Consider the following 26580-nt stretch of genomic DNA (forward strand, 5'->3'; position numbering starts at 1 on the left):
ACCGAAATCTGAGCCCAAAGAGCCGGGGACACCGGAGTACTGCCGAGGCCTCCAGCACGTTAGGAACCACGATCTTTCCTTGGGGACAGGGTGCCGAGTCGCCGTCGCCCTTGCCAACTCCGCATCTGGGTGCTCTCTAGCACCCTGGCTGCCGGGTACCCCGGCCCAGAGGGAACTCGTCGGTTTTGTCCCAGGCCTAGGGCAGGTGCCGCGCGGTAGTCCGGATCCCCGGGAGGTGTGGCGAGGCCGATTCCGCTCAGGGCGCGCCCCACCCCTGTCCCGCCTCCAGCTCCGCCCCGGGCCCCGCGGGCAAGTGGGGTGGGGGGAGGACGGAATTTCCCAGCGCGGGGGCTTGGGCTGTCCCGCAAGCCGGCGGGCTCTGTTTACGGAGAGAAAGGGGAAATGGAAAAGGCGGGGAGGCGGCGGCTGGAGTCCGCTGCGCCGCCCCTAGGCCGGCTCAGACGCCGTGACTCAGGGGCCGACGAGGGCGTCCCGGGAGCGCGAGCTGCTCCGGGCTCATTTGGCAGCTCGGACCTGGACTGCGCGCCACGCTCCGGGGCCGTTCGCCCTGGCTCCCGCTTCTGCTGTCACCGGGCCTGGGGACCCCGGAGCGCCCGGCTCCCGGGGGCTGCCCACCAGCTGCGAGGAGAGCCGTCGAGGGACCGCGGCGGGAGCGCTTTGCCCGCGGGACCGCACGGAGGCCGCAGGTAACGCAGACTTTGGGGGTTCAGGGGTATCGTTAGATCGCAGCCCTGCTGGGTGCCCCGGCGGTTCCCACCCTGAGATCCAGGGAGCCCCGGCATCAGGGCGTGGGGGTGCGGTGTGTGCTCCGGGGATCCAGGAGGTAGGGGCTGCCGGCTTCCAGCTGCGGCGCTCCGAGGCTGAGCGCGGGTAGTCGCGGCAGCCAGCAACAGCTGGAAAGCACCTTGCGCAAGGGTCTCTCGGGGCGCCGCCCCCGACTCCTCCCCCTTCCTCCAGTTTCCCGGATCCCGAGCGCGCGAGCAGTGCAGGTCCGGGCGATGCGCCCGGAGGCTGGGACCCGCTGTCACCGCGCCTCCCGCCGCGTGCGCCACCCGCGCGGCTGCCCTCTTGTCTGCCCAGACCCGGTGAGTGCACCCCGGAGGCGGGGGCCCCCGCTGCCCCTTGCCCTAACGAGGGGTGCTCTTCTAACTTGCAAGCCCTTTAAGGCTCCCTTCGCTTTAAGGAAAGAGACGGGAGGAAGGGAGTGGAGGTGGGGGCTGGCGGGACCGAGAGTCGTGTAAGAGCTGAAACTTTCAAGTTTCATGCTTGTTTGGTGGACCGTCTTCTGTGACTAAGAGGGTGATTATAGCAGAAGACGAATGCTGGGCTTTTGGCCTAAGAAAGAATGTTCAGGGGAAAAATGTTTTATTTCACAGATGTTTCCCCGTGGAAATGCAGTATTCAGGATTCCGAAGTTTAAAAGGAAGAACCGCGCACAGATTGTCCCAAAAGTTAACAGGGAAGGCCGTGAACTGTCTTTCTGTGAAACACTGCAATGTCTGTTTCACTTTGGGAAAGACATATTTTTGCCCGGAATAAAGGACTGCTCTTGATAAAAACAGGAAAAGAAGCGCTAATACAGTTGGCTTTTTGTATCTGTGGCCTGAGTTGTAGGTACTGGCCAAGGAGGAGGTAACCTGAATCGGCAAACGCCCCCAGATCTGATGGGTGGAGGTTTGTGTGCAGTGTTTTGGCTGAGGTCTCCTGTAAGGAAAATTGGAGAGTTGAGGCATAGAGATTTTGAAGTGGCTGTGCTTCTAATACAGTGAGAATGGCTTCGTTCTGGGGCTTTTTGAGAACAAAAATATCATTAGAAAAAGTCTTACTGGATGTGGGCCCCGAGGGGCAACGTGATATTTTGGCAGAAAAATCTATTAAATGGGAAGTACCACGAGGTATAATCATCCTTTTGTTAAGCAGGAACTTAGGCCAGTCATGTTGGGCATTTTCACTCACACTTGCCAGGAAACCCTCAACTTTTGTTTGTGTAGATGGAAGAAGCCAGGAGTATGCCATTCATGTTTAGGAAGAGTATTTCCTCTTGATTGTATTTCCAGTGTCAGAAATAATTCAGAGCAGATAATTTTGACTGTGGTGGTGATTTAGTCACCCAGTCATGTCTGACCCTGTTGGCCCCATGGACTGTACCGTGCAGGCTCCTCTGTCCATGGGATTTTTAGACATGGACAAATGGGCAGAATTTTGACTATATCTGCCCATCTGTCCGTGTCTAAAATTGGTATATTCCCCAACTGCAGTAACAACCAGTGATTTAATGCAGATTTTTTTTTTTAACTGTTAACTGTGTGGAGAAGGGTCCTTGTGGCTAAAGTGGAATACAGATACCTTCACTATTCACACTTTTTCTAGATGGCTACTGATGGTGAATAACTAAGAAATTGTTAGCATTTTGTCTGCCTAGTTAAGGTCTGAAAGTGCTGAGGCTTTTGCCCAGACCTTTAGCGGATGGACTGGTCATCAGGGTTGCCTAAGGAGCACACAGATTTGCGTGAGAGGAGGGTGGCGTTGCTAAGGAATTAATGGCAGAGAGGACACACTCCTCCACCTCCCTGCCCTCCCTCCTGCCTTCCCTCCCTCCTCGAGTTTCCAGATTAGGGGTGTGTGTGGCTCCGCCTCTTAGGTTTTGCATATAAATACTCCAGACTTACAGCAGAATTTAAGAACCAAAACCTGCCTTTCCACTCTCTGGATCAGCTGACTTGTAAACTGTATGACCTTTTTCTCTCTTTCTTTAGCCCTGTTACCCCTGGGAACTTTACTTTCTCTCTGGCCAGCCATTTGAGAAGTAAACCCAGCAGCTTTGGAAGTTTTTAGCCAGTGGGATCCTAAATTGGGCTGTTTTTGTTTTAATTCCGTTTTTTTTTTTTTTCCCCTGTAAATTTTGCAAGTAGAAACTGCAACTAAACGGCCCCATGAAACCCAAGTTGAATGTTCCTCCATTAACCTAAGAAATTCCTTTCAGAACTCAACAGACTCCAAGAGCCTAAATCAGTCTTCCTCAAAGACCCGCTAGGTCTCAGAGAGGGGGGCTTCCTTTGCTCTCTAGATGCAACCACAGTGATAACAGCCATCAAAACGTTTCATAGCTTTCTGACTTTTTTTTTTCCTTTGTCTCTTATTTTAGAAATGATCTTTAAAACCTTGCTGCAAAGAAGTGGGGGAATAGGTAGCCACATCCCATTTGCAGATAAGAAAGCTGTTCTGTTGTGGTATCTGCAAAGCCAGGAATCAGACTCAGTCCTTTGCTTTCATGCACATCATAGCAGCTGCAAAAGACACAGTTGATTTACTGTGTACCAGACTCTGCACCTAGCACCTTGTGCTCTTGAGCTCCTTTGATCCCCACAACCACCCATGAAGGACATGCTGTTATTACTTGCATTTTACAGATGGGGAACGTTGATGTGCAGTGGGGTTAAAGAGGGCTTTGCAGGTGGCTCCATGGGTAAAGTACTTGCCCAGGATCAGCAGACAGAAAACGAGAGGCTAGAGATTGGATCCCCTGCAGTCTGAGTTTAGGTGGGGTGTCAGACTGCAGGATCTTTCCTTCTTACCCCAGACACTGTTTGTAGAGCAGCAATTGATCCCCCAGTAACTTAATAATGGCACAATTGGTTCATTTCTCCAGTGAAATTCACCAAGAGGTCTGGGTCTGGGTCTGGGTCTTGTGGGCAGGTGGCCCTGAGGTGGAATATTTCCCTGGGTTTGGTGTGCGTGCTCCAGGTTGGTGGGAGCCTGTGGTTTTTATTTATCCCTGTGTGCATTGAAGGCTTGTGCTTTTAAGAACCTGAAACATCTCTCAGAGAGAGGATGCTTCCAGGAGTGCAGTAGTTTAAGTAGACATACATATCTTTCTATTTTCTTAGGTCCCTTAAGTCCTTTTATCTTTAATGTTTTGGGATGGGATTGTTCCAAAATCCTGTGTTACAGCCTCACTGTTTACCCTTCATTTCTCTTCGTTTTCTCATTTACAGATCCCCAGGTGTGGCTCCTGGTGTGTGTATAAGAACTGAAACACAGTTTTGGCTAAGCAGACTTAGTTGACCTTGTCTGTGTCTTGCTTATGATAGATTTGTCTGCCCTGGCCTCTTACCACAACTTCTAGAGAGTCATTGATCTAGATGTGAAATGAAACCTCTTGAGTCTGTGAGATGCATGCTTTGTCCTGTTAAAGAGTTCTGGTCACAGGAGGGGACAGCTGATTACAGGTTAAAAGAATCTTCTTTCTCATAGCTATCCTCAGCAGAAGGAGGATTTGAGGTTTGCTGTCTTCCTTCTAAGTGAGCCATTTATTTGCATCAGAATTATTCCTGAAACTTGACTTACCATCACCAAATTTGTTTAGATTAAAATCCATTTGAGATGCTTCTGGCTTCAGGAGCTGAATTTTATTTGCAAAGCTAGTTCCTGAATTTGGTAAAGGAATTTCTTTTTTTTTTTCTTAAGTGTATTTCTATTTTTGTTTTATGTATTTATTTATCTTTGGCTACACCATGCGGCTTGAAGAATCTTCATTCCCGACCTGGGATTGAACCCAGGATTCTGTGGTGAAAGGGCTAAGTCCTAACCACTGGACTGTCAGGGAATTCCCAGAGAGTTTCTTTTCTTTTTAAATTCACCCAAGGCCTAAAAGTCACAGAGATCATGCAGAAAGGATTGCCCTTTTTGGGAGAGCAGCAGGTTGGAAACTGTCAAGAGCCAGGCGCCTCAGCTCCTGCTCCTCAAATTCACACTTGGGTTTAGCGAACGTTTATTTTCAGAAGCTACAGCTGATGCCAGCAACTCAGTGAGTAAGTGGGTAGCTAGTGAGTTCACTGGATCTCAGGTTTCCTTCTGTAAAGTCAGCGCCAGATTAAAGGTTATCTCCGGTCCCTTTCTTCACTGTCTGTGCACTTGACCTCACACACATTGTGGCTGCAGCCCCTGTTTTATGAACAAAAGCACACAGAAGCCTGTACCCAATCCATCTTGTCAGTTTCCTATTGATCGCAGATACAAACACAGTAACCTAAGTAGTCGCACTTTCTTCTGCAGACTCTCTGGAGAGCTCAACAGTGATGGAGTTCATGAGCACTGGGAGTGACAACAAAGAGGAACTCGATCTATTAATGAAACATTTGAATGTGTCCGATGTGATAGACATTATGGAAAATCTTTACGCAAGTGAAGAGCCAGCGGTTTATGAACCCAGTCTGCTGACCATGTGTCAGGACAGTAACCACAACGAGGAGGAGCGGTCTGAGTCTCTACTGCTCAGTGGGCAGGAGGGGCCTTGGTTGTCCTCAGTCAGATACGGGACCGTGGAGGACTTGCTTGCTTTTGCAAACCACATATCCAACACTGCGAAGCGTTTATACAGACGCCGACCACAAGAATCTGGAATTTTGTTAAATATGGTATGTTTTTTCCTGATCAGTTGAATGCTGTGTGTTCAGCTTCCTACTCCTGCTACACTTAATGCTGAGTGGGATTTGAACGTGGTTCAGACTGGCTGCCAGGTACGGTTTTTAAAAATGGAATATCTGTAGGAATGACCTCCACGTGAAAGCTGCAAAAAAAAACAGCCTTCATAAAAAGTTCTGTTTAAAGAATCTTCTCCATATTTTAGAAGTAGTTCTACAAATAGGTAATTAAGAAGAATGAATTTTAATTTCATGATTCACTAAAGAGCTCACTTGTCAATTAAGTCAAAGACAAAGGCTTTTGAGAGGGGAATAAAGACTTTGTCTTTATATATTTTTTATATAGTATAGTTTATGTATAATTTTGTATAAGTTACAGCTGTACAATATAATGATTTACAATTTTTGAAGGTTATACTCCATGTACATTATTATAAAATATTGGCTATATTTCCTGTGTTACACAGTATGTCCTTATAGGTTATTTTATACATAATAGTTTGTACCTCTCAATCTTCTACCCCCTTCCCTTCCCTCTACTCACTGTTAACCATTAGTTTATTTTCTATGAGTCTATTTCTTTTTTTAATATTTATTAATTTGGGTTTTTTTTAGATTCCACATATAAGTGATATCATACAGTGTTTGTGTTTGTCTGCCTTAATTTCACTTAGCATAATACCCTCCAAGTCCATCCGTGTTGTTGCAAATGGCAAAATTTCATCCTTTTTATGACTGAATATTATTCCATTGTGTGTGTGTGTGTGTGTGTGTGTGTGTGTGTGTACCACATCTTCTTTATCCATTCATGTGTTGACAGATGATTAGATTGCTTCCATTTCTTGGCAATTGTAAATAATGCTGCTGAGAACACTGGGATGTATGTGTCTATTGAATTATTGTTTCCATTTTTTCAGATGTATACCCAAGAGTAGAATTGCTAGGGAATATGGTGGTTCTCTTTTAAGTTTTTTGAGAAACCTCCATCCTGTTCTCCATAGTAGCTGCACCAATTTGCATTCTCACCAAGTGTAGGAGGATTCCCTTATCTTCACATCCTCATCAGCATTCGTTATTTGTGTTCTTTTCGATGATAACCATTCTTACAGCTGTGAGGTGATATCTCATTGTAGTCCTGATCTGCATTTCCCAATGATTAGAGATGTTGAACATCTTTTCCTGTGCATGTTGGCCATTTGCGTATCCTCTTGGGGGAAATGTCAGTTAAGGTCTTCTGCCCATTTTTTAATCGGGTTTTTGTTTTTTTGATGTTGAATTGTAGGAACTATTTGTATATTTTGAATATTCACCCTTTCCTTTTTGGTAGTATAATTTGCAAATATTTTCTCCTGTTCAGTAGGCTGTCTTTGTGTTTTGTCCTTGGTTTCCTTTGCTGTGCAAAAGTTTTTAGGTTTAATTAGGCCTCATTAGTTTATTCTTGCTTTTATTTCCTTTGCTTTAGGGCACAGATCCAAAAAATATTGCTATAATTTATGTCAAAGAATGTTCTGTTTAATTAACGTTTTTGAAGGCTGAATTTTTTGTCACAAAAAATCCTCTTTTGTTACATCTTGAAACATCGTAGTACTAATACTGGCTAAATTCAGTTCTTGCAGAAATGTAGTTTGTGGGCAGTAAATAGTTATCCAGAGATGCTCTCTCTTTAATTGGTGAGGTATGAATGACAAGGGATATATTTGTTTAGTTACGCTAAGTATGAAAATAATCCAAAATATTGTGACAACATTTAGTTGCCACAATAGAAGATCAGGTGATGTATTGGGGTGTGGTTGGTCTCTTAGTGTGTCAAAGGTGAATGTAGGTGCTGCCTAAAGGTGATCTAATTTTTGAAAAAGAACAATTCTCAAAGGAGTGGGTGGGAACTTGCAAAACATGCTTACTGATGATGAAAGCACCTCAGTTTCCTTTGGTGCATATAAATGGGAGAGATGGTTAATATATGGTAGGTGGTGCTGAACAAGTAGAGTCTGTACCAAGTACTTAATTATTATTATTACTTTTTGTGTACCACATTTGTTCAGTTCAAAACAACACAGTGATTTAGGTCAGCTATGAAGTGAATTGTTTTGTTAGAAGCCAGCTGTGTTCACCTATAGCTCAATTGCCAGCAAGATTGCAAAATCACGTTTTACAAAAAAAAAGTAAAGGTTACGTTTTGCATTGTTGTATGACTTGCTTTGGTCTGGATATGCCAAACTGTATTTGATACTTAACTTTGTCTTGAGAAGAGTACTTCTTTTCATACATGGGAAGTCATAATTTGAACTAGGGGTCATACCTGTTTGTCTTAGCTAAAATATAGCTGGAGAGCTCTGGTTCAAAATAACATATATGTCTATGATCAGAAACAGAATGGTTTATGTGGTTTTTTTTTTTGCATACTTGTTAAAATGACTATTTTAAAGGAAACCATACAGAATAAACACATTGTTTTTGCTTGTAAATATGTAGAGACTTCCCTTCTTTCCCCTGGCCAATCAGACTGATGAGAGATGGGCCATAGAATTGGGAATGTACGGAAGGGAATTCGGGGAAATTCTGTTTCTCTGCTTTACAAGATGATGGCTAATCATCTACTAAACACACTGGTTCCAACCGTACCTTTAAATGGACCATATGCTCTGCTTCCAGGATTTGTCCATTTGTTTGCTAGACAGAGCTCAAATATCTACAGAACATGAGGTGCTTTTTCAGGTGCTAGAAATACAATCTGTGTTTCCTGGTCGCTTTCTGCGTGCTGAAGGAGGCAAGTAAACATGTAATTATAATGCAGTGTAATATTTCTCAATATAGCTACACCCTGATCAGGGGAATGGTCAGGCAAGATACCTCACATAACCGTGAGGGTTGATAGGATATCAGAGAGGCCTCCAAGAGGAATTAAAAAAGAATTTTTCCCCCCTTGTTTTTGGCCACATCATGCAGTTTGCAGAACTAAGATTCTGCAAACTGAATCTTAGTTCCCCAACCAGGGATTGAACCCTGGGCCTTGGCGGAGTAGAACTGCTGAGTCCTAACTACTGCCTTGCCAGGGGAATTCCCCCCAAGAGGAAGTGATGTTTTAATTACTGAGTTAGAATCAACCAGATGAAGGGGATGGAGAGCAGAGAATGTTCCAGATGGTGAGATTGGAGGCATAGATACATGGTGTGTTGCTGGCAACCAACAATCACAGCACCATGGAATTAGACGGGGTGGAGGGCCCAGGAATTACAAAATTAACCTGAAGCACAGGCATGTGAAACAGTGGTCTGCATGTGTGTGCAGGTATCTGCTGTTCTCCTAAAAATAATATTTATAAAGTTCCCTCCAACATCCACAGGACCTGGGGAAGAAACTTGAGGAGACTAAGCCAGGGATTGCTTTGTATGAGGATGCTACAAATTACCTATAATCTAGACCAACTCACCCACATCTGGGGATGAGTAGCCTAAAATGGGTTCTCAACACTCAACTCTTGTGTGATTATTGGGAAGCTGAAGATCCCCAAGGAGCTTGCTCAGAGGTGTGGGTGTGTGATGCTGAGTGCTGCTCCTCTGGGCTTAGTCATGGATTCCTGGCTTCTCAGTCTTAAAAAACCTTAAATATACTTGAATCAAACTCTCTCTCTGAGGCTTGGCTCATCCCATTCATCATCTCCAATAATTGCTGGGGCATTTTGGCCTTTGCTTGGAAACCTGTGATGAAGCATGCATCATATTCTGGGGCGTATATCATCATATCAGGCCAACTGATTGCAGAGAAGTCCTTCCTTAGATGGTACAAGCATTTATCTCTGAGCGCCCTTAGTCCTAGCCCTACTTCTTGGCCATAAAAATGGGATGACTCTCATACATATATGATGAGTAGTGGTGAAGAGAGCAGGCCCCTGAGTTCAAGTGCCTGGCATGTATCTCAGCTCTGAAATGGAGTAGGTGACCCCAAGCCAGCTACTACAACCTCTGTGCCTCCATTCACTCATTTGCAAAATGGGTAAATGGCCACATTCACTCCACATGGTTGTTTGGGGTCAAATAATTGCAAGTGGTCTGTGTGCACATTGAGAGTGTTGAAAGGACACAGGCCATTGTGGTTGTCACTCTCCTTCCTTACGACAGTCCTCCCAGTGTTTGCAAAACTGCACGTGTTCCCTCTTCTTCCCTCGGCCCCCACGTCTTCCCTCTTCTCTCCCCATCAGCCCTGGCTGTGCCTGCCCCTCCCCGTGCACAGGCCCCAGCCAGTACCCATCTTGAACCTGGCTGCCCCTTTGCTGTGGGACCAGCAGGGGAGCACAGAGCCAGCTTGGCCTTTGTTCTAGATCCCTCGTCTCTCTTCATGTAGCCCAAGGTCACATCCATTTTCTAGCTACCACATCACCTTGTGGAATCATTCTCACTGACTTAACCTACTCAAATGCTGTTTCTGGGCTGGTGATGTGTCATGCCACTGGCAGTGATCGGGATGAGTAAATGGACAGCATAGGGGCTTCCCAGGTGATGCAGTGGTAAAGAATTCACTTGTGAATGCAGGAGACGCAGGAGATGTGGGTTCGATCCCTGGGTCAGGAAGATCTCCTGGTGAAGGAAATAGCAAACCACTCCAGTATTCTTGCCTGGAGAATCTCATGGACAGAGGAGCTTGGTGGTGATGGTCCATGGGGTTGCAAAAAGTTGAACATGACTGGGCGACTGAGCGCGCGCGCACACACACACACACACACACACACACGGACAGCATGCCTTCGATGTCTGCACTTGAATGTGGCTTTAGTACATGGAAGAGTTGACAGAGATAATGGACAACAGAGATTTCCAGAAGATTATCTACTTGGGCTGCTAGAAAGAAGAAGAAGGGGAAAAATATTTCAAACCCAGATAGGGAAGGTCTAGGGCTTGGAAAGATCCCAGGACTTTGCAGAACCACATACTGGCCAACACTTGTATGTCACCCTGCACGTTCAGGGTCTGTCATCAGAGGTGGCCTGGAGAACTCTCAGGGCGTTCAGAGAAGAACGTGGGGGAATGGTAAACTGGGGTGAAGGAACTGCAGTATTTGATCTAAAGAGGAGAAGGCCAAGCCATCTCAGTGGAGTATAAATTAGGCATTTGGTCACTGGGTTCAACTTTAATTACAACCTCTGGAAAACTGAAGGCTCTTATCTAAAGAATAGGAGCTGTGGCTTGAGGTCAGAGAGACCTGACTCTGTCACTGCCTACTGAGTTCCTAACCTCTTCAAGTCAGTTTCTTCATCTCTAAGTGGAGATAAAGAGAGTCCTTACATCACAGACGTAAGCGAAACTGATGTGTTAGTGTGTGAAGTACTCAGCACAGTGCCTGGCCCAGAGCTAGCACTCAGCAGATGGATAGTATTATCACTCTCATCCTCTCAGCTAAGAGGACACTGGGTCAGAGTGGGTTAAAGCAGATTTGAGTTGAACAAAGGTAAAACTTTCAAGTGAAGTCAGACAAAGACAAATATCCCATGATGTCACGTATATGTGGAATCTAAAAACATCATACCAAGGAACTTATTTACAAAATAGAAACAGACTCACAGACATCGAGAACAAACATATGGTTACCGAAGGAGAAAGGTGAGGGGAAAGGGAGAAATTAGGAGTTTGGGGTTAGCATGTACAAACTGCTACATATAAAATAGAGAAACAACAAGGACCCACCATACTGCACAGGGAATTGTACTCAGTATCTTGTAATAACTTATAATGGAAAAGAACCTCAAAAAGAATATATATGTGTTTGTGTAACTGAATTGCTATGTTGAACATCTGAAACTAACACAACATTGTAAATCAACTATACTTCAGTGATTAAAAAAACAAAACAAAACAAAACCTAAAAAAAAAAGGAAGATTTTTTTTTTCCAAAGGCTGCTTAAACCCTGAAGTGAGCCCTGGAGAATCAAGAGCAGTTGGATCTGTAAATATTTAATAACAAGGAAGAGGCAGTAAAGCCAGTGCAGCTGGTGCTGAGGCACGGTTCTGTCTTGAGGACTAAACCCACCATGTCCCCAGCCTCCTGTAGAAGTGGCCTCCAGGAACTTGAGGTGACGCTTCTTGAAACGAGGTCATATTTCAAACTTGGCAAGACCGTGGTCTCTGCTTAGTTATGGTTCCTCCTGCACGGCGGCCATGCTCAGTAAATGCTAAAGTTTTGAGTGTCAGTAACTTCACATTTCTAAGTATTAGCATCTTTCTCTGTTTCATTCCTGACTAATAGTATGCATGTCTGTGGGGTGTAGCTACGATTAGTAATAATGGGTCCTGAGTGAATAACCCTTATGGTCACCGGTGTTGTTCCCGGAGCAGGGTCGTGTGAGCAGCCCAGCGGGTCTGGAGATGAATCGCTATCTTCTCTCCCCACGTGATCCGCATTCCCCTGCAGCCTCTTCCGTTCTTAAAATAACTCTGTGTCACTTTGATAGTCTCATAATTCCTGAATTCATAATCTGAAGTCATACTATTACTAATGATTTGCAGGTAAAACCTGTATTTTTGAGATTCTAGCCCTTGAAAAATATTTTACACCATCTTTTTTTTTTTAAAGGAATGTGCTCCAGTTCACCTCTCTCGTGAATTGTCTTATTAACTTGTTTTCATTTTAACTGTTATTAATTCTCCCTTTAATTTTTCACTCTTTAAAAATTGAGATAGACTTTCTATGCCGTAGAATACACAGAGGGCTTCCCTGGTGGCTCAGATGGTAAAGAATCTGCTTGCAATGCAGGAGACACAGGTTTAATCCCTCAGTCAGGAAGATCCCCTGAAGAAGGAAGTGGCCACCCACTCCAGTATTCTTGCTTGGAGAATTTCACGGACAATGGAGCATGGCAGGCTATATATAGTCCATGGGGTCACAAAGAGTCAGATATGACTGAGTGACTAACACACACACATAGGATACAAAGATCTTTAATATCCAGTTTGATGAGTTTTGACATGGGTACATACCCTTATAATCCATACTGCTATCAAGATATCTCTCTCTTAATTTTTTAGTTATTATTTTTATTTATTTATTTGAGTTGATTTACAATGTTGCATTCATTTCAGGTATGCGGCCAACTGTTTCAGTTATGCTGTATATTCTTTTTTAGATTTTTTTCCCTTATAGATTATTGCCAAATATTGAGTGGAGTTTCCTTTGCTATACAGTAGATCCTTGTTGGTTATCTATTTTATATATAGTAGTGTGTGTATGTTAATCCCAAACTCCTAATTTATCCTCTCCCATTTCCCCTTTGGTAGCCATAAGTTAGCTTTCTGCTTTGTATATAAGTTCATTTGTATCTTTTTTTAAAGTTTCCACATGTAAATGATATGAAAATGAAATGAAGTTCCTCAGTCGTGTCCGACTCTTTGCGACCCCATGGACAGTAGCCTACCGGACTTCTTGGTCTATGGGATTTTCCAGGCAAGAGTACTGGAGTGGGCTGCCATTTCCTTCTCCAGATATGATGTGGTATTTGTCTTTCTCTGTTTGACTTCACTTTGTATCATCCCTAGGTCTATCCGTGTTGCTGCAAATGGCATTGCTTCATTCTTTTTCATGGCTGAGTAGTATTCCATTGCGCATATGTACCACATCTTCTTTAGGTTGTTGCTCTCAGTTTTTGAGTCAGCTGTCTTTCAGACCTCTTGTTCAAAGTGTCTGCTGACTCGTGAACCCTCAGAGCTCAGGGACTGGCTGTCTCTTGTTCTTGCCTCCTCAGCACCAAACATAGAGCCTGGCACATATCATGCCCTCAATAAACATTAAGTGAGTGAGTAGATGAGAGATCATTTTGCCTTTGCTTTATTTATGTCAACTTACAGCTCTGGCAAAACACATTGTTTTCCAGAATCCTCTGTGATCCATCAGTTCATTTCCGCACTCTCTCTGTGTGCATCATCTCTGAGTAATAGTTATGCAGACTGACAGGTTAGCACATTTTAATTGGAAACCAGTCAGCTTGCGTGTACAGTTTACATTTCTGCAATCTTTATTTTCAGCCTTTTGGTCACAACAATCAGGGTGCCTTAGATAAACCATTTTTAAAGTTCTCTTTCGCAATGAATTACTCACATACAGATAGAAATATGATCAGGTCTGGCCAGTGACGTGTTTCTGTGACATGCTTTCTCTGTCTTGCTGAAACTCTAAATATAGCCTCTGTACACTGTTAGGATTACATACAGTGACATTCATTTTTAACACCGCGTGTAAGAATGTCTTCTAACATAACCAGTTCCTGAAGGGTGGGTCTTGGAAGAGAACCTTGCTGAAATTCTCACCCTCCTGCATGTTTGCTTTGTTGTAGGTAATCACTCCTCAGAATGGACGCTACCAAATAGACTCTGATGTTCTGCTCATCCCTTGGAAGCTGACCTACAGGAACATTGGCTCTGATTTCATTCCTCGGGGGGCATTTGGGAAAGTGTACTTAGCACAAGATATAAAGACTAAGAAAAGGATGGCATGTAAATTGGTATGTACTTCATAACCAGACACGGTGCCCTGAGTGTTGACATTGGGGCTCTTGTGTGTTTCTTTACTCAAAGCTGGCTGCCCTTTGACTGCTTCTTGTTTGAGGGTGCTCAGTCCAACAAAGCATCTCTGTTTTATAGATAGGCTTCCTACCTGGGGTCATTTAATCCCCAAGTCTACTTGAGTACAATAGTTGAGTTTAGTCAGTTTGCGCTTATAAAAAAGAAGGTACTAGCTTACTTAGTGCCAGCTTGGATGCCTGCATCCTTCTTGTGGTAGGATGGGGGAGGAAGATCTCCTGCAAGAGCAAATTTATTTGCCTCTGTTTTTAATCTCATCCACAGGGGAGGGGACTGGGCAGGGAAGTAGGCACTGTTTGGAATGCCACAAGACTTCTTAGGACTACAGATTAAAGGGCTGAATTTATTTATTTTTAAAATATTTATTTATTTATTTAGTTTGGCTGCACTGGGTCTTAGTTGCAGCATGTGGGACCTTCGCTTTGGCATGGACTCTTAGTTGCAGCATTCTGGATCTAGTTCCCAACCAGGAATCGAACCTGGGCCCCCTGCCTTGGCAGCGTGGAGTCTTATCCACTGAACCACCAGGGAAGTCCCCAAAGACTGAATTTAAATAGACCAGTATTGAAGACACCCCATCTCTTCTTGTTAAACATTAAGCATGTGCTGAGGTGCCCCCACTTTGGAAGACTGGCCTGATTTACCAAAGTGAGCAGGCACACACCCTGTGACCCAGCAATTCCACTCCTGCAGGTGCCTGCCCAGTAGGCATGCATCCACGGTCCCCAGAAGCCATGTGCTGGAGTGTCCATAGCAGCACTGTTTGCAATAGCCCCAAACTGGAAAGTTTGCAGATGTTGAAATGTGGTATGTTTATATAATGCAATGCTGTCCAGCAAAGAGAAGAAATGACTTACAACTGTAATGATGTAGATAAATCTACATTAGGTGAAGCTAGAACAGCTGGGCACAAAACAGGATCTGGTCTATGAGATTCCACTTACACTGGGTTGGCCAAAACATTTGTTCAGGTTTTCCCTTTACATCGTATGGAAAAACCTGAAGGAACGTTTTGGCCAACCCTATATAAAGGCCCAAAGACTAAACAGACCTGTTGGAAATCCCGTTAGTGGGTGTCCCTGGGGATGGGTGATAGGTAGGGCTCAGCAAGGGGTTTCAGGGATGCTGGTGAAGTTCTGTTTCCTAATCTACATGGTGGTTACATGAGTGTGTTCACTTGAAAATTCATTGAGTGTGATAATCAGTTTTGCATTTTTGTGTATGTCTCTTCCACTTTAAAGTTTTTTTAAGTGCAGTGAAACAGACTCACTTTTGATTTAACAAAAAACAAAATAGAAAATAATGACACTATCATCTCAGTCTCACTTTTCGTCGTGAGGGCCTCGTTTGTGCCTCCATAAAGGTTAACCCAGAGCATCTGTTATTAAAGGGAAAAAAGGAAGTAATATAGTAGTTATTTGAAGGTTGCATTTATAAAGAGATATGTCCAAGTTTAAAAAAAAAAATCTAGAGATATTTTTTTAAAGCTCATAGGGCCAGAAAATGTTCTGTTTTTCAGTTTTATCACAAAAGACATGGCAAATAGCTTTGCGGGGTTGTTTTCCTTGCAGTCCTTATATTTAATTTTTAAGCTGTGTGTTTTCTTAAAAAAGAGAAACATGTAAGATGATTAACAACCCCAAACAGTTCATAAGGATGCAGCCTAAAGAATGAGACTCCTTTCCTTGCAGCAGTTACCATTAATGGGTTCTTACATGTCCTTCCAGAAAATTTCTATGAACATGTGTCTGTATAGAGGAATATTTTTTTACAAATGGGAACATAGTATGTGCATTTCTGCATCTTGCCTACCTCAATCTAACAGTTTATTTTGGAGGCATTCCTGTCATGAAAGAGTTACTTCTTTCTTTATTAATGACTATTGATTCTCCATAGAATAGATGGTCAGTGCTTATTTAAATGCATTGTTAGAACATGAACGGTGAGACTAGAGACAGTATTTTATGACGAGGAAGACTGAAAATAATGACCCAGATCTAGTACCTTAGAAATTCCATGTATAACAGATGGGAAATTACCATCTCTGGGCCAGTCATGAACAATTCTTTCATTGGGTGTCTCTACTGTAAATGAAAGTAGTATTTTATTATTTTGTCCTTTATTTTCTCATTTTGAATTTTTTCACCTTATGCAGATGTTAATGTAAAGGCAGATCCCAAGTAAGCATTATCTTTACTCAAGAGTACAATTTCATAATACATCAGAGTATCCTTGAGGGCATTTGTTTGCCTTCTGGTTTGTAAGTTGACCTATATTGTGTATATTTTTCATTACCCTGGGGTTGTTGAGGATAGTCTTTGTGCTTTTGTGTTCTAGATCCCAGTAGACCAATTTAAGCCATCTGACGTGGAAATCCAGGCTTGCTTCCGGCACGAGAATATCGCCGAGTTATATGGTGCCGTTCTATGGGGTGAAACTGTCCACCTCTTCATGGAAGCAGGTGAAGGAGGGTCTGTCCTGGAGAAACTGGAGAGCTGTGGACCCATGAGAGAATTTGAGATTATTTGGGTGACAAAACATGTTCTCAAGGGACTTGATTTTCTGCACTCAAAGAAAGTGATCCACCATGACATTAAACGTGAGTTATCTTTGGATGTGTCCCTTTTTGGCTTACACAGACTAGTTGGACTTTAGGCCGATGGGCTCTTCTGTTCAATATGAAGGTCCTTGATGGCATGAGGACTGCCCGTGGGTCAGTAGTATCCCCTGGAGAAGGAAATGGCAACCCACTCTAGTATTCTTGCCTGGAAAATTCCATGGACAGAGGAGCCTGGCAGTCCATGGGGTTGCAAAGAGTCGTACACAACTGAGCAACTAAGCATGAGCCTGGCTGGTTTCTAAGAGTAAGAGATTGTGGGGAAATCCATAAGAGAGATCAATATCTAAGCATAAATTGGGCTAGCAAAACTTGTACTGAGAAAAGTGGGATATTTTACTTTTTATTTCAGAAAGTGGCTTGATGATAGTACACAGTATGTAAAATATAGAAAATATTTTTCACCTTTATTGAGAAATAATTGACAATATAACATACGCTTAAGATGTACAATGTAGTAATTTGATACATGTATATATTGCAAAATGATTATCATGATAAGATTAGTTAACACATCATCCATCTCATGTATTTATAATTTTTTTGTGTGGTGACAGCTTTTAAAATGTGCAACTTACAAAAATACCATACCAAATTTCCAGTACCATACAGTACTGGAAAATACCCTGATGCTGGGAAGGAGTGAAGGCAAAAGGGGAAGGGGGTGGCAGAGAATGAAGTGGTTAGATAGCATCACTGACTCAGTGGACATGAATTTGAACAAATTCCAGGAGATAGTGGAGGACAGAGGAGCTTGGAGGGCTGCAGTCCGTGGGGTCACAAAGAGTCAGACACCACTTAGCGACTGAACAGCAACAATTTTAACTATAGTCGCCATGCTATACATTACTTCTGGACATATAGTCCCAGAAGTGTTTTATCTCGTTACTGGAAGTTTGTGCTCTTTTTCCCACCATCCCAAATTCTCTTTGCCCTGACCCCTGGCACCCACTTTGTTAAGTGTTTCTAGGTTTGCTTGCTTTTTTCTTTTTTAGACTCCTCATAAAAGTTAGATAGTATGGGATTTGTCTTTCTCTGTCTGACTTATTTAGCCATCAATGTTCATCCATGTTGTCACAAATATCAGGATTTTCTTCTTTTTTATGGCTGTATAATATCCTATTATATTAATATATATCAGACAACTTATATGTGTATAGATAATCACAAAATTTGCATATGTATAAACTTTCTTTATCCATTCATCCATTGATAGATGCTTAGCTTGTTTCCATGTCTTGGCTATTGTAATTTGAGGATTATTAATGACTACCTTCATTTATATCCACTTTGATTGAATTCTTGACAAATCTGAAGTGATTTTTACCTAAACTCACACCCACATTCACCTTTCCTTTTGAATATAATGCACTCATTTCGATAAAGGAAGCATTTCAATGTATCTTTATTTGCAACACAATTTAAATAATGTGTCCATTTTGTTTATGGATAGATAACACAATTTTTTACTAAAATTTCTCATCTCTTTATAGCTAGCAACATTGTTTTCATGTCCACAAAAGCTGTTTTGGTGGATTTTGGTCTAAGTGTCCAAATGACCGAAGAGATCTATTTTCCTAAGGACCTCCGTGGAACAGAGGTAATTATGTTCATCCGAAAATGGGCAATAGCTTTTTTTTTTTTTTTTTTAGTATTTATTTATGTTTGGCTGTCCTTGGGTCTTAATTGTGGCATTCGGGGTCTTTCGTGGTGATGCATGGGCTTCTCTCAAGTTGTGGTACTCAGACTCCAGAGCCAGTAGGTTCAGCAGTTGTGGCACATGGGTTAGTTGCCCTGAGGTATGTGTGATCTTAGTTCCCCGACCAGGGATCAAACCCACATCCCGTGCATTGCATGGCTGATTCTTAACCACTGGACTACCAGCACAGTCTGGCAATATCTTATCAACAGGAAAAATAAGATGTTCTATCATTACTGCAGAAAGGACAAAGAAGGGGAAGAAATCTACTACATTAAATCATTATTATCATGGGAATGTTTTTAATGAGCATTCACTCTGTGTCATGTGCTCATTTTAACACTTTATTTGGATTATATTATTTTATCCTCACAATACTATTATTATAGGGAAATACTATTATTACCATTTTAAAATAAGAAAATCAGCTTGAAGAGGTTAAGATAAAGTGTCCAAAGTTATTCAGCTACTGACAGATCAGGGAATCGAATCTAGTTTTTTCTGAGTCTATAAGTCAGTCTAAGGTTTAACTGCTGTGTAACTAATATGTACATTTTCAGTATAATAGTATTACCGCTTTGGTTCAGTTACAGCCATAATCATCATGATCATTAAGAACAACATTTATTGAGATCTGATATCTTAGGCCTCCCTCTCTTTAATCCTTGGACTCTTAAAAGAAAGAAATTTGAAGGTATAAGCTTACTATAATATTCAACTCATTTGTGAAATGAAAACAACAAAAACAAAACTTTCCTGAATCTAAATGAGATTCAGAGAAATGCATTCACAAGTTTTCAAATAATATATTTAGCATTCACATTATTAGGCTGCATAGTTGATTCATGTAGTGAGTGTCTGTTGGACATCTGATCATTCAGGCTGCTGTGCATGCAAGGGAGGAACCCAAGACAAAGCCAACAAGGACTCCATTCTGGGGTTAATACCTATTTTAAATTTACCTGGATTATTAATAAATGACCAGCCATTTAGTTCACAATCAGTTATGATGGGTAGGGGGTTGGTTGCCTCTGGGAAGGTACATGGGGGTAGAATCTGCCTTCCTGGCCCATCTCCATGATGATGAGGTGTTTAGCTATCAGAGCCCCTCAGCCCCATGCCCTTCTCTGTTGAAAGTGCCCTCAGGAAGTGAAGAGGGGGCAGTTGGTGAATCTTTGCCTCAAGATTACCAGGTCAGTCCTGATGTTAATCAAAAGATAACCTTTAGTTTAGCTAATAAATGTATTGCATTGGACTCAGTTGCAGTGCAAGGGTTTCCCCTATGGCTCAGCGGTAAAGAATCTGCCTGCAATGTAGGAGATGCAGGAGATGTGGATTTGATCCCCGGGTTGGGAAGATCCCCTGGAGGAGAAAATGGCAACCCATTCCAGTACTTTTGCCTGAAAAATTCCATGGACAGAGGAGCCTGGTGGGCTATAGTCCAAAGTAGTGCAAAGAGTCAGACACGACTAAGTGACAGAGTACACGAATGCACGCAGTTACAAAAAGAATTGTCTGCATTTTAGGCTGGGATTTCTGTAAGCCTTTTTTTTTTTTAATCCTTTTTTTTCCCACCTCAAACTTTAACCTTTTTAATTTGTATTGGGGCATAGCCAATTAATAATGCTGTGGTAGTTTCAGTAAATAGTGAAGGGACTCAGCCATACATATACATGTATCCATTCTCCCCTAAACCCTCCTCCCATCCAGGCTGTGTAAGCCTTTTCTTAACTCTCTTAAAGCAGACTTTCTTGGGCAGTAGAAGAGATCTTTGGTTTTGCTTTTATTAGTGAACTTATTCTGGAAAATACTTGGGAGAGGATCCTGGAGAGTTGTCTTCAAGCAAAATAATATTCAGAAAACTGTAGACCTTTTATTTTAAGCATGTTTTAGTCTCCAGATCTTGGGAATACTTCCCCAAAGCACAAAATCTAATAAGACTTAACACTTCTGACATGATTTTTTTGGAACTACTTCAGCATGTTTTGGCAGTTGTCAGACCTTCAGATATGTGACACTCTATCCTTTTTTCCTGGAGCCAGTTTGAGAAACAAACTATTTATGGTATTAAAGATGGAAAATACCTTTCTCTTCCCGGCAGGATGATCAAATTGGACATTTTGCAATAACTGGAGAAAGACATCTCCTTTCTGGGATTTTCTATCAGAAGAGTGTGTGTTTGAGTATGAGATAGCAACACAGTGTCTATTCCTGAATAGGAGTTTGGATTGAAGTATTTTCACCAAATGTTAATTGCTTTCTATGAAGTACTAAACTGGCCTTGGCTTTCCTAACTGTAAAAACTCTTCCGATCCACCTGTGCTTGTTTACTGTATGTCTGGCACTTGTGATTGAAGTGTGGTAGGAAGTGTGCTGATGAGTTGAGGTGTAGAGGTCACTTCTCAGAAAGTTTGTTTTGACCCCTCATCCTCAAAGAGCAAGAAGGAAGGTATCATTAGTCAGGGTCAGCTGTGCAGATTCGCCTTCCATTAGAACTTGATCATTCAGTTTGATCAGATAACTTCCGAACCCCCCAGCCGAGCTTCCAAATACAGATGCTGGTCACTCGTGGCCTGCCCATTCGGGGCATGATCTTATAACCATGCCATGTGATGCACTTATACAGGGTTAATCCAGCCTATCTTTAAGCTATTGTTTTGGAATTCCCTGGTACAGAGAGAGAAGAAATAATGAATGTGAATAAGTAATTAGAGTTCCCTTGATAGCCTTGTTCTTTTGTAAAGTTCTTGTATAAGGTCACATGTCATCATCAAGTACGTGGGGACACGCGCGCACACACACACACACACACACACACACAGAGTCTCCTTCCCTTTGTAATAAATGTGTTAGGAGGTGAAGGCCTTGACATCCCTCCCCCCGACCCCGCCGAGCTCTAGGCTCCTGGGTCCACAGCTAAGGGTGCACACCCCCCAGAGAGCCTGACTTGGGTTCCCCCCAGGCCTGTTTCAGGAAGTGCCCTTGACCCCATGACCTGCTATTGTGGCTCCCTGGAGCTTAAGGAGTCAGGAACTGGGAGCCATGGGGCTCTGGGCAAGGCATCTGCCCCCACCACACGCCACCCCACAACCCCTCCAGGGCCCCAAGCGCACAGCTGCCGCTGGTGACACCAGCCGTAACACTTTGCCTAATCCTTGCTTAGGAGAGTCGCCGGGGTGTCGGGGAGGGGAGGCAGGCACCTCTGTTAACAGTTGTCCTGACCACTGAGTGTGTTGCTCAACTTTGTGATTTTATTTAGTAAGAAAGTCCAAGGAGAGAGGGAGAGAGAGAAAAAAAAAAAAAAAACAAACTAGTAAAGAACCAAGCCCAGGCAGCCCGGAAGTGTGTTGTAGGAAGTACTTGAGGCAAGTGAGGTGGGGAAACTGGGCAATTTCCCCAGTTTTTGTAAGCCAGTTCTTTCTTTATTTACTCTGAAATGTATTCTGGGAATACTCACACCCCCCCTCCACGTTCATGGCAGCATCCAAAGTTGTTAAAGCTAAATATTGATGGAGAGGGTAGGAACTGCACTGTGTCTGTACCAGCCATAAAGACAGGTCACCGGTGTTTGCTCTTTTTCTCTTTTAGAAACACATACTGCTTAGGGAAACCATTTCTAAAACGAGCCCTCCTTTTCCAGCATTGGCTCATAAAACCAACTTACACAATGTGAACACGGCCTGCCTTTAGTGTTAAGTCATTGGGCTCCCTGGTAGGTAGAAATAAGAAGTTCATCAAAATGACCCACTAGGATCACTTTTCCAATATTGCACTTTATTTTTTGGGGCTGCTCTGGGTCTCTTGCTGCACGGGGGCTTTCTCTAGTTGCAGTGCGTGGGCTTCTCATTGCAGTGGCTTCTCTCTTATTATGGAACACAGGCTCTAGGGTGCATGGGCTTTTCAGTAGTTGCAGCACGTGGCTCTGTAGTTACAGCACACAGACCCAGTTGCTCTGAAGCGTGTGGAATCTTCCCGGACTGGGGATCAAACCCGTGTCCCTTGCATTGGCTGGCAGATTCTTATCCACTGTACCACCAGGGAAGTCCTCCAAAGTGTTACACTTTAAATTCTTCTCTTCTGTCTAGTCGGTGTTGATACTCTGGGGACCTCAGCTGCTTTTGATGACTGAAGATAATTATCGGTTTGGCATTTAAATGCCAAACATGAAATGAGGATGTGTATTTTAGTGTCCATTGAAATACAAAAGGAATTGGTGTTTTAGTAGGAAGAGGAAACAGCGATCCTTGCTTCGCAGAACTTTGAGTGGGAGTGCCAGATGTGTTCTCAGCTGTGGCTGGTTTGCTGCCTCGTGTTGAGTCTGTGGGGAGAGGTGCTGTGAGGCTGCAGGGTGAAGCTGCCTGAGTCCCCGCGGGTCAGTGCTACTCCTTTGCTGAAGGGAACACAGCAGTGACATGCTGTTCTCAAGGGACGAAGTGTGCAGTGGATACAGCGAGGGGCATGTGCCCGCTTCCAGAACTGGGTTAGGGAAATGGCGCCTAGACCCGTGAGGGGGTCAGACTGACCTTCCTGCTTCTCTTTCAGATCTACATGAGTCCGGAGGTGATCCTCTGCAGGGGCCATTCGACCAAAGCGGACATCTATAGCCTGGGAGCTACGCTCATCCACATGCAGACGGGCACCCCGCCCTGGGTGAAGCGTTACCCGCGCTCCGCCTACCCTTCCTACCTGTACATAGTAAGTGGTGACGATGCGCGGAGGGTGGGGTTGGAGCATCTCACCTGCTCAGGAGAGCTGCTCTCTCTCTGATGATGATGAAGTATGACCATTGTCCTCTATGGTTAACACTAGTATATGCTCAGTATGCTAACCATGGTATGCTGACCATGTCCTAGGCTTAGTATAACCCTAACTCTCCCACATGGAGGGATCACCCTGTGGAAACGCATCCAGCTGTGCCCAGGCAGAAATTATTTGCTATGCTGTTACACACGATGCCACTGAAAAACATCGGAGTAGCATAAATCATTGAACTGAGGAAGATGTATATGTTCTTTGAACACTTTCCAGAAAGAAGGTATTAGGTTCTAGCTCCCCAGGGCAGCCTGGCACATAGTGAAACACGCAGCGCCCCCCTCCCCCCGCCCCGGTCCCATCTCACCCCCCTCCTGTGACTATAGAGAAATTGAGCAGCAGGCGCTTACCCGTTTCTGCACAGGGACCTTTGGGCATTGCTCCTATGGAAAGCTGTGTATTCAGACCTCAAGTGTTTATCTCTGACTGCATTTAACCAAAAGATGGGTTTCACTCAGTGTCCTTAGGAAATGTTACTGAAGGCTATGCGCTGTATTCACTTCAAAACAAAAGACTTTCCGGGTCTTGTAACTAGAATACCTGTCCTGTCGAGGGTATATGTTCATGCCATTGATGCTAAGAGAGCTGGTTTGTTCACAGATTCACAAGCAAGCTCCTCCTTTGGAAGATATTGCTGAGGACTGCAGTCCAGGTATGAGAGAGCTGATTGAGGCTGCTCTGGAGAGGAACCCCAATCACCGGCCTAGGGCAGCAGACCTACTGAAACACGAGGCGCTGAACCCCTCCAGGGAGGACCAACCCCGCTGTCAGAGTCTGGACTCTGCTCTCTTTGAGCGGAAGCGGCTACTGAGCCGGAAGGAGTTAGAGCTTCCTGAGAACATTGCCGGTATGGACACCCTGCGGTGTGCAGTGCCCTGGCTTCCCTTCTTTTTCTGTCTCCATCCACCTTCTAATAGAATTCATGAACATGCCTGGAAAAAACATAGTATTAGCAGATGCAAACTAGTATATGTAGGATGGGTAACAACAAGGTCCTACTGTATAGCGCAGGAACCTATACTCAATATCCTGTGATAAAGCATAATGGAAAAGAATATGAAAAAGTATATATATATGTACACACACATATACATATACATATATATGTGTATATAACTGAGTTAGTTTTCTGTACAGCAGAAATTAATATTGTCAATCAACTTGACTTAAGTAAAATTAAAAAAACAAAACTGAAGTAACTTCCTGCATGCTATAAGTTGTTGGAGAGATTTTAGCAAGAACGTTAGCAAAAGCATATATCAAAAAAAAGAAAGAAAAAATTAGCTGGGAATTCCTTGGCAGTCCAGTGGTCAAGATTCCATGCTTCCACTGCAGTGGGCATGAATTTGATTCCTGATGGGGGAACTAGGATCTTGCAAGCCATGGGGTGTGGCAAAAAAAAAGTCATAATTAAAAAAAAAATTGGCTAATTTACCAGCAAGCCTAACTGGTTTCCAGTGCAGATGGAGGTAACGCTGTCTTTGAGAATTACCTCTGCCTTGCTTTCTTTTGCAACAGAGAAGAGTGTTTGCTTTTAAAAATAGATCAAGCATGACAGTTTTGCTGTTGGCAAAGAGTGGAACTCTGTATAATGCAGTTATGGTAAACTATGCCAGCTGTTGGTTGGAAACATCACAGCACGATAAAATGTTGAATTTGAAGGCAACCTGCATTTCTGTCTTCTTCTGCTCAAAAATCTCTCTTCCAGCTGTGATACTTTCCCATTTAAGAAAAACGATATACATTCCAGGAACATTGGATATGCATGGAGAAGGGTTTCTGTTTTTATTATGAAATCTGTGATGTTCTAAATGTATTTGGGTCCAAACCCAGATGTCAAGCCTGGAATGCTTATTTGCATTTCTCAGCTTCTTATCTGACTTTCCTGCATTTGAAAAGAATCGTCTGGGATGTTGGAAAATGGGCCAGGATTTCCAGCTTATTTTTTGTGGTTGTTGACTCTTTTCTAAATTCTTTCGTCTGTGCTGTATCCCATAAACTAGCCCATCATGTTCAACTCTGTGGCTTTTAAAAAAATTTTTGGCTGCAGCCAGAAATGCAGCCAGAAGCATGTAGGATCTTAGTTCCCCAACCAAGGATCGAACCCACAGCTCCTGCACAGGCAGGCAGAGTTTCAACCACTTGACCACCAGGAAGGCCCCAATACTACGGCTTTTTAGTAATAATTCAACAGAGTTTGAATGCTGTTCCTTTAGGCCCAAAGTTTGTTGTTTTTGTTAAGTTGAGGGAACAGGCATCTATTATTGAACATGTCCCCTGATCACTTATTTTATTTTTTCAATGTTTCCTTTTTCAGACTCTTCATGTACTGGGAGCACTGAGGAATCAGAGATGCTGAAGAGGCAGCGTTCTCTCTACATAGACCTCGGGGCCCTTGCTGGCTATTTCAACCTTGTCCGGGGTCCACCGACCCTAGAGTATGGCTGATGGCTGGTGGCGTCTGCCCTGAATTAGGACTCAATATTCATAGATCTCTGGGAAGCTGATTCTGCTGACTCTGCACAGGGTCTCCATCGAGGGAATTGTATGTTTATTGGCTGGGCTCCTCCGACTCATGAATGTGATTCCATGTGACTCCTGTGAGTTGATGTGTGAAGCTACCCTTGGCCACTAGGCTGGAAAGTTCTCATTTCTCAGGTGATATGCCTGACTCTAAGGAAGCTGAGAGTTCATGGAAGGATCATTTCTCAGTGACTGATTCCATCCACTGTGCACTTTGCTCAAAATTTTAAGAATACCAATCACAAGAATAATATATTAGCCTACAATGACTGTTCTTGGTTCTATTAATAACTTAACTAAGGGAACCTCTTTTAACTCAGTGTATATATGGTGTATATTGGTGTATATTGTACGATAACTCTTCAAGCCTTTGTCTATAAATGCTGATAGAAATGAAAGTCCTTATATTTGGGGTAAATAGAACAACTTGAATATTATAGTGATAAGCTGAACTAGTGTCTTAAAAATGGCTCACCGATGAATTGGGAGCCATGTGACAGCTGCCACTAGTGACAGGTTTGGTTCAGTTCCTATGGAAACATTTTGTACTGTACATGCTATGCTTCAGACATTTGAAACATGATGTTTTGAATGTGGATAAAACTGTGTTAAACCACATAATGTTTGTACATCCCAAAGGATGAGAATGTGACCTTTAAGAAAAATGGAACATTTATAAATTCTTAATGATGCTACTTTTATAATTCTTCTCTATTTTCTTGAAAGCGTTTGTATATTAAAATAGCATACTGTGTATGTTTTATATCAAATGCCTTCATGAATCTTTCATACATATATATTTTTAACACTGTAATGTATGTGAGTATTCCAAGTATGTTTTTACATCATGCAAATGAAAATGATACTTTTATCCAACATGACCCGTCAAATCAGCTGAATAAATTCAGTATTTTGCCTGAA

General features: G+C 43.1%; 1 protein-coding gene across 3 annotated transcripts; it reads left to right on the forward strand.

Annotated features, from left to right (window-relative positions):
- Positions 1 to 607: 607 nt before the first annotated feature.
- Positions 608 to 26580, forward strand: MAP3K8 (mitogen-activated protein kinase kinase kinase 8). Of its 3 annotated transcripts, none has more exons than XM_070472166.1 (8): positions 608 to 707; positions 5077 to 5438; positions 13762 to 13929; positions 16346 to 16607; positions 18119 to 18225; positions 22867 to 23019; positions 23737 to 23983; positions 25454 to 26580. In XM_070472166.1, exons 2-8 carry the CDS (start codon positions 5100 to 5102, stop codon positions 25582 to 25584), a joined length of 1407 nt encoding a protein of 468 aa, XP_070328267.1. In that variant the 5' UTR covers positions 608 to 707; positions 5077 to 5099; the 3' UTR covers positions 25585 to 26580. The 3 variants fall into 3 exon arrangements, with proteins under 3 accessions (XP_070328267.1, XP_070328269.1, XP_070328268.1); XM_070472168.1 differs by lacking the exon at positions 608 to 707 and adding an exon at positions 1002 to 1106; XM_070472167.1 differs by lacking the exon at positions 608 to 707 and adding an exon at positions 1012 to 1106 and having other exon boundaries at positions 1398 to 5438.

Source organism: Odocoileus virginianus, chromosome 9 (assembly GCF_023699985.2).
Source record: "Odocoileus virginianus isolate 20LAN1187 ecotype Illinois chromosome 9, Ovbor_1.2, whole genome shotgun sequence".
Classification (NCBI taxonomy): Eukaryota; Metazoa; Chordata; class Mammalia; order Artiodactyla; family Cervidae; genus Odocoileus; species Odocoileus virginianus.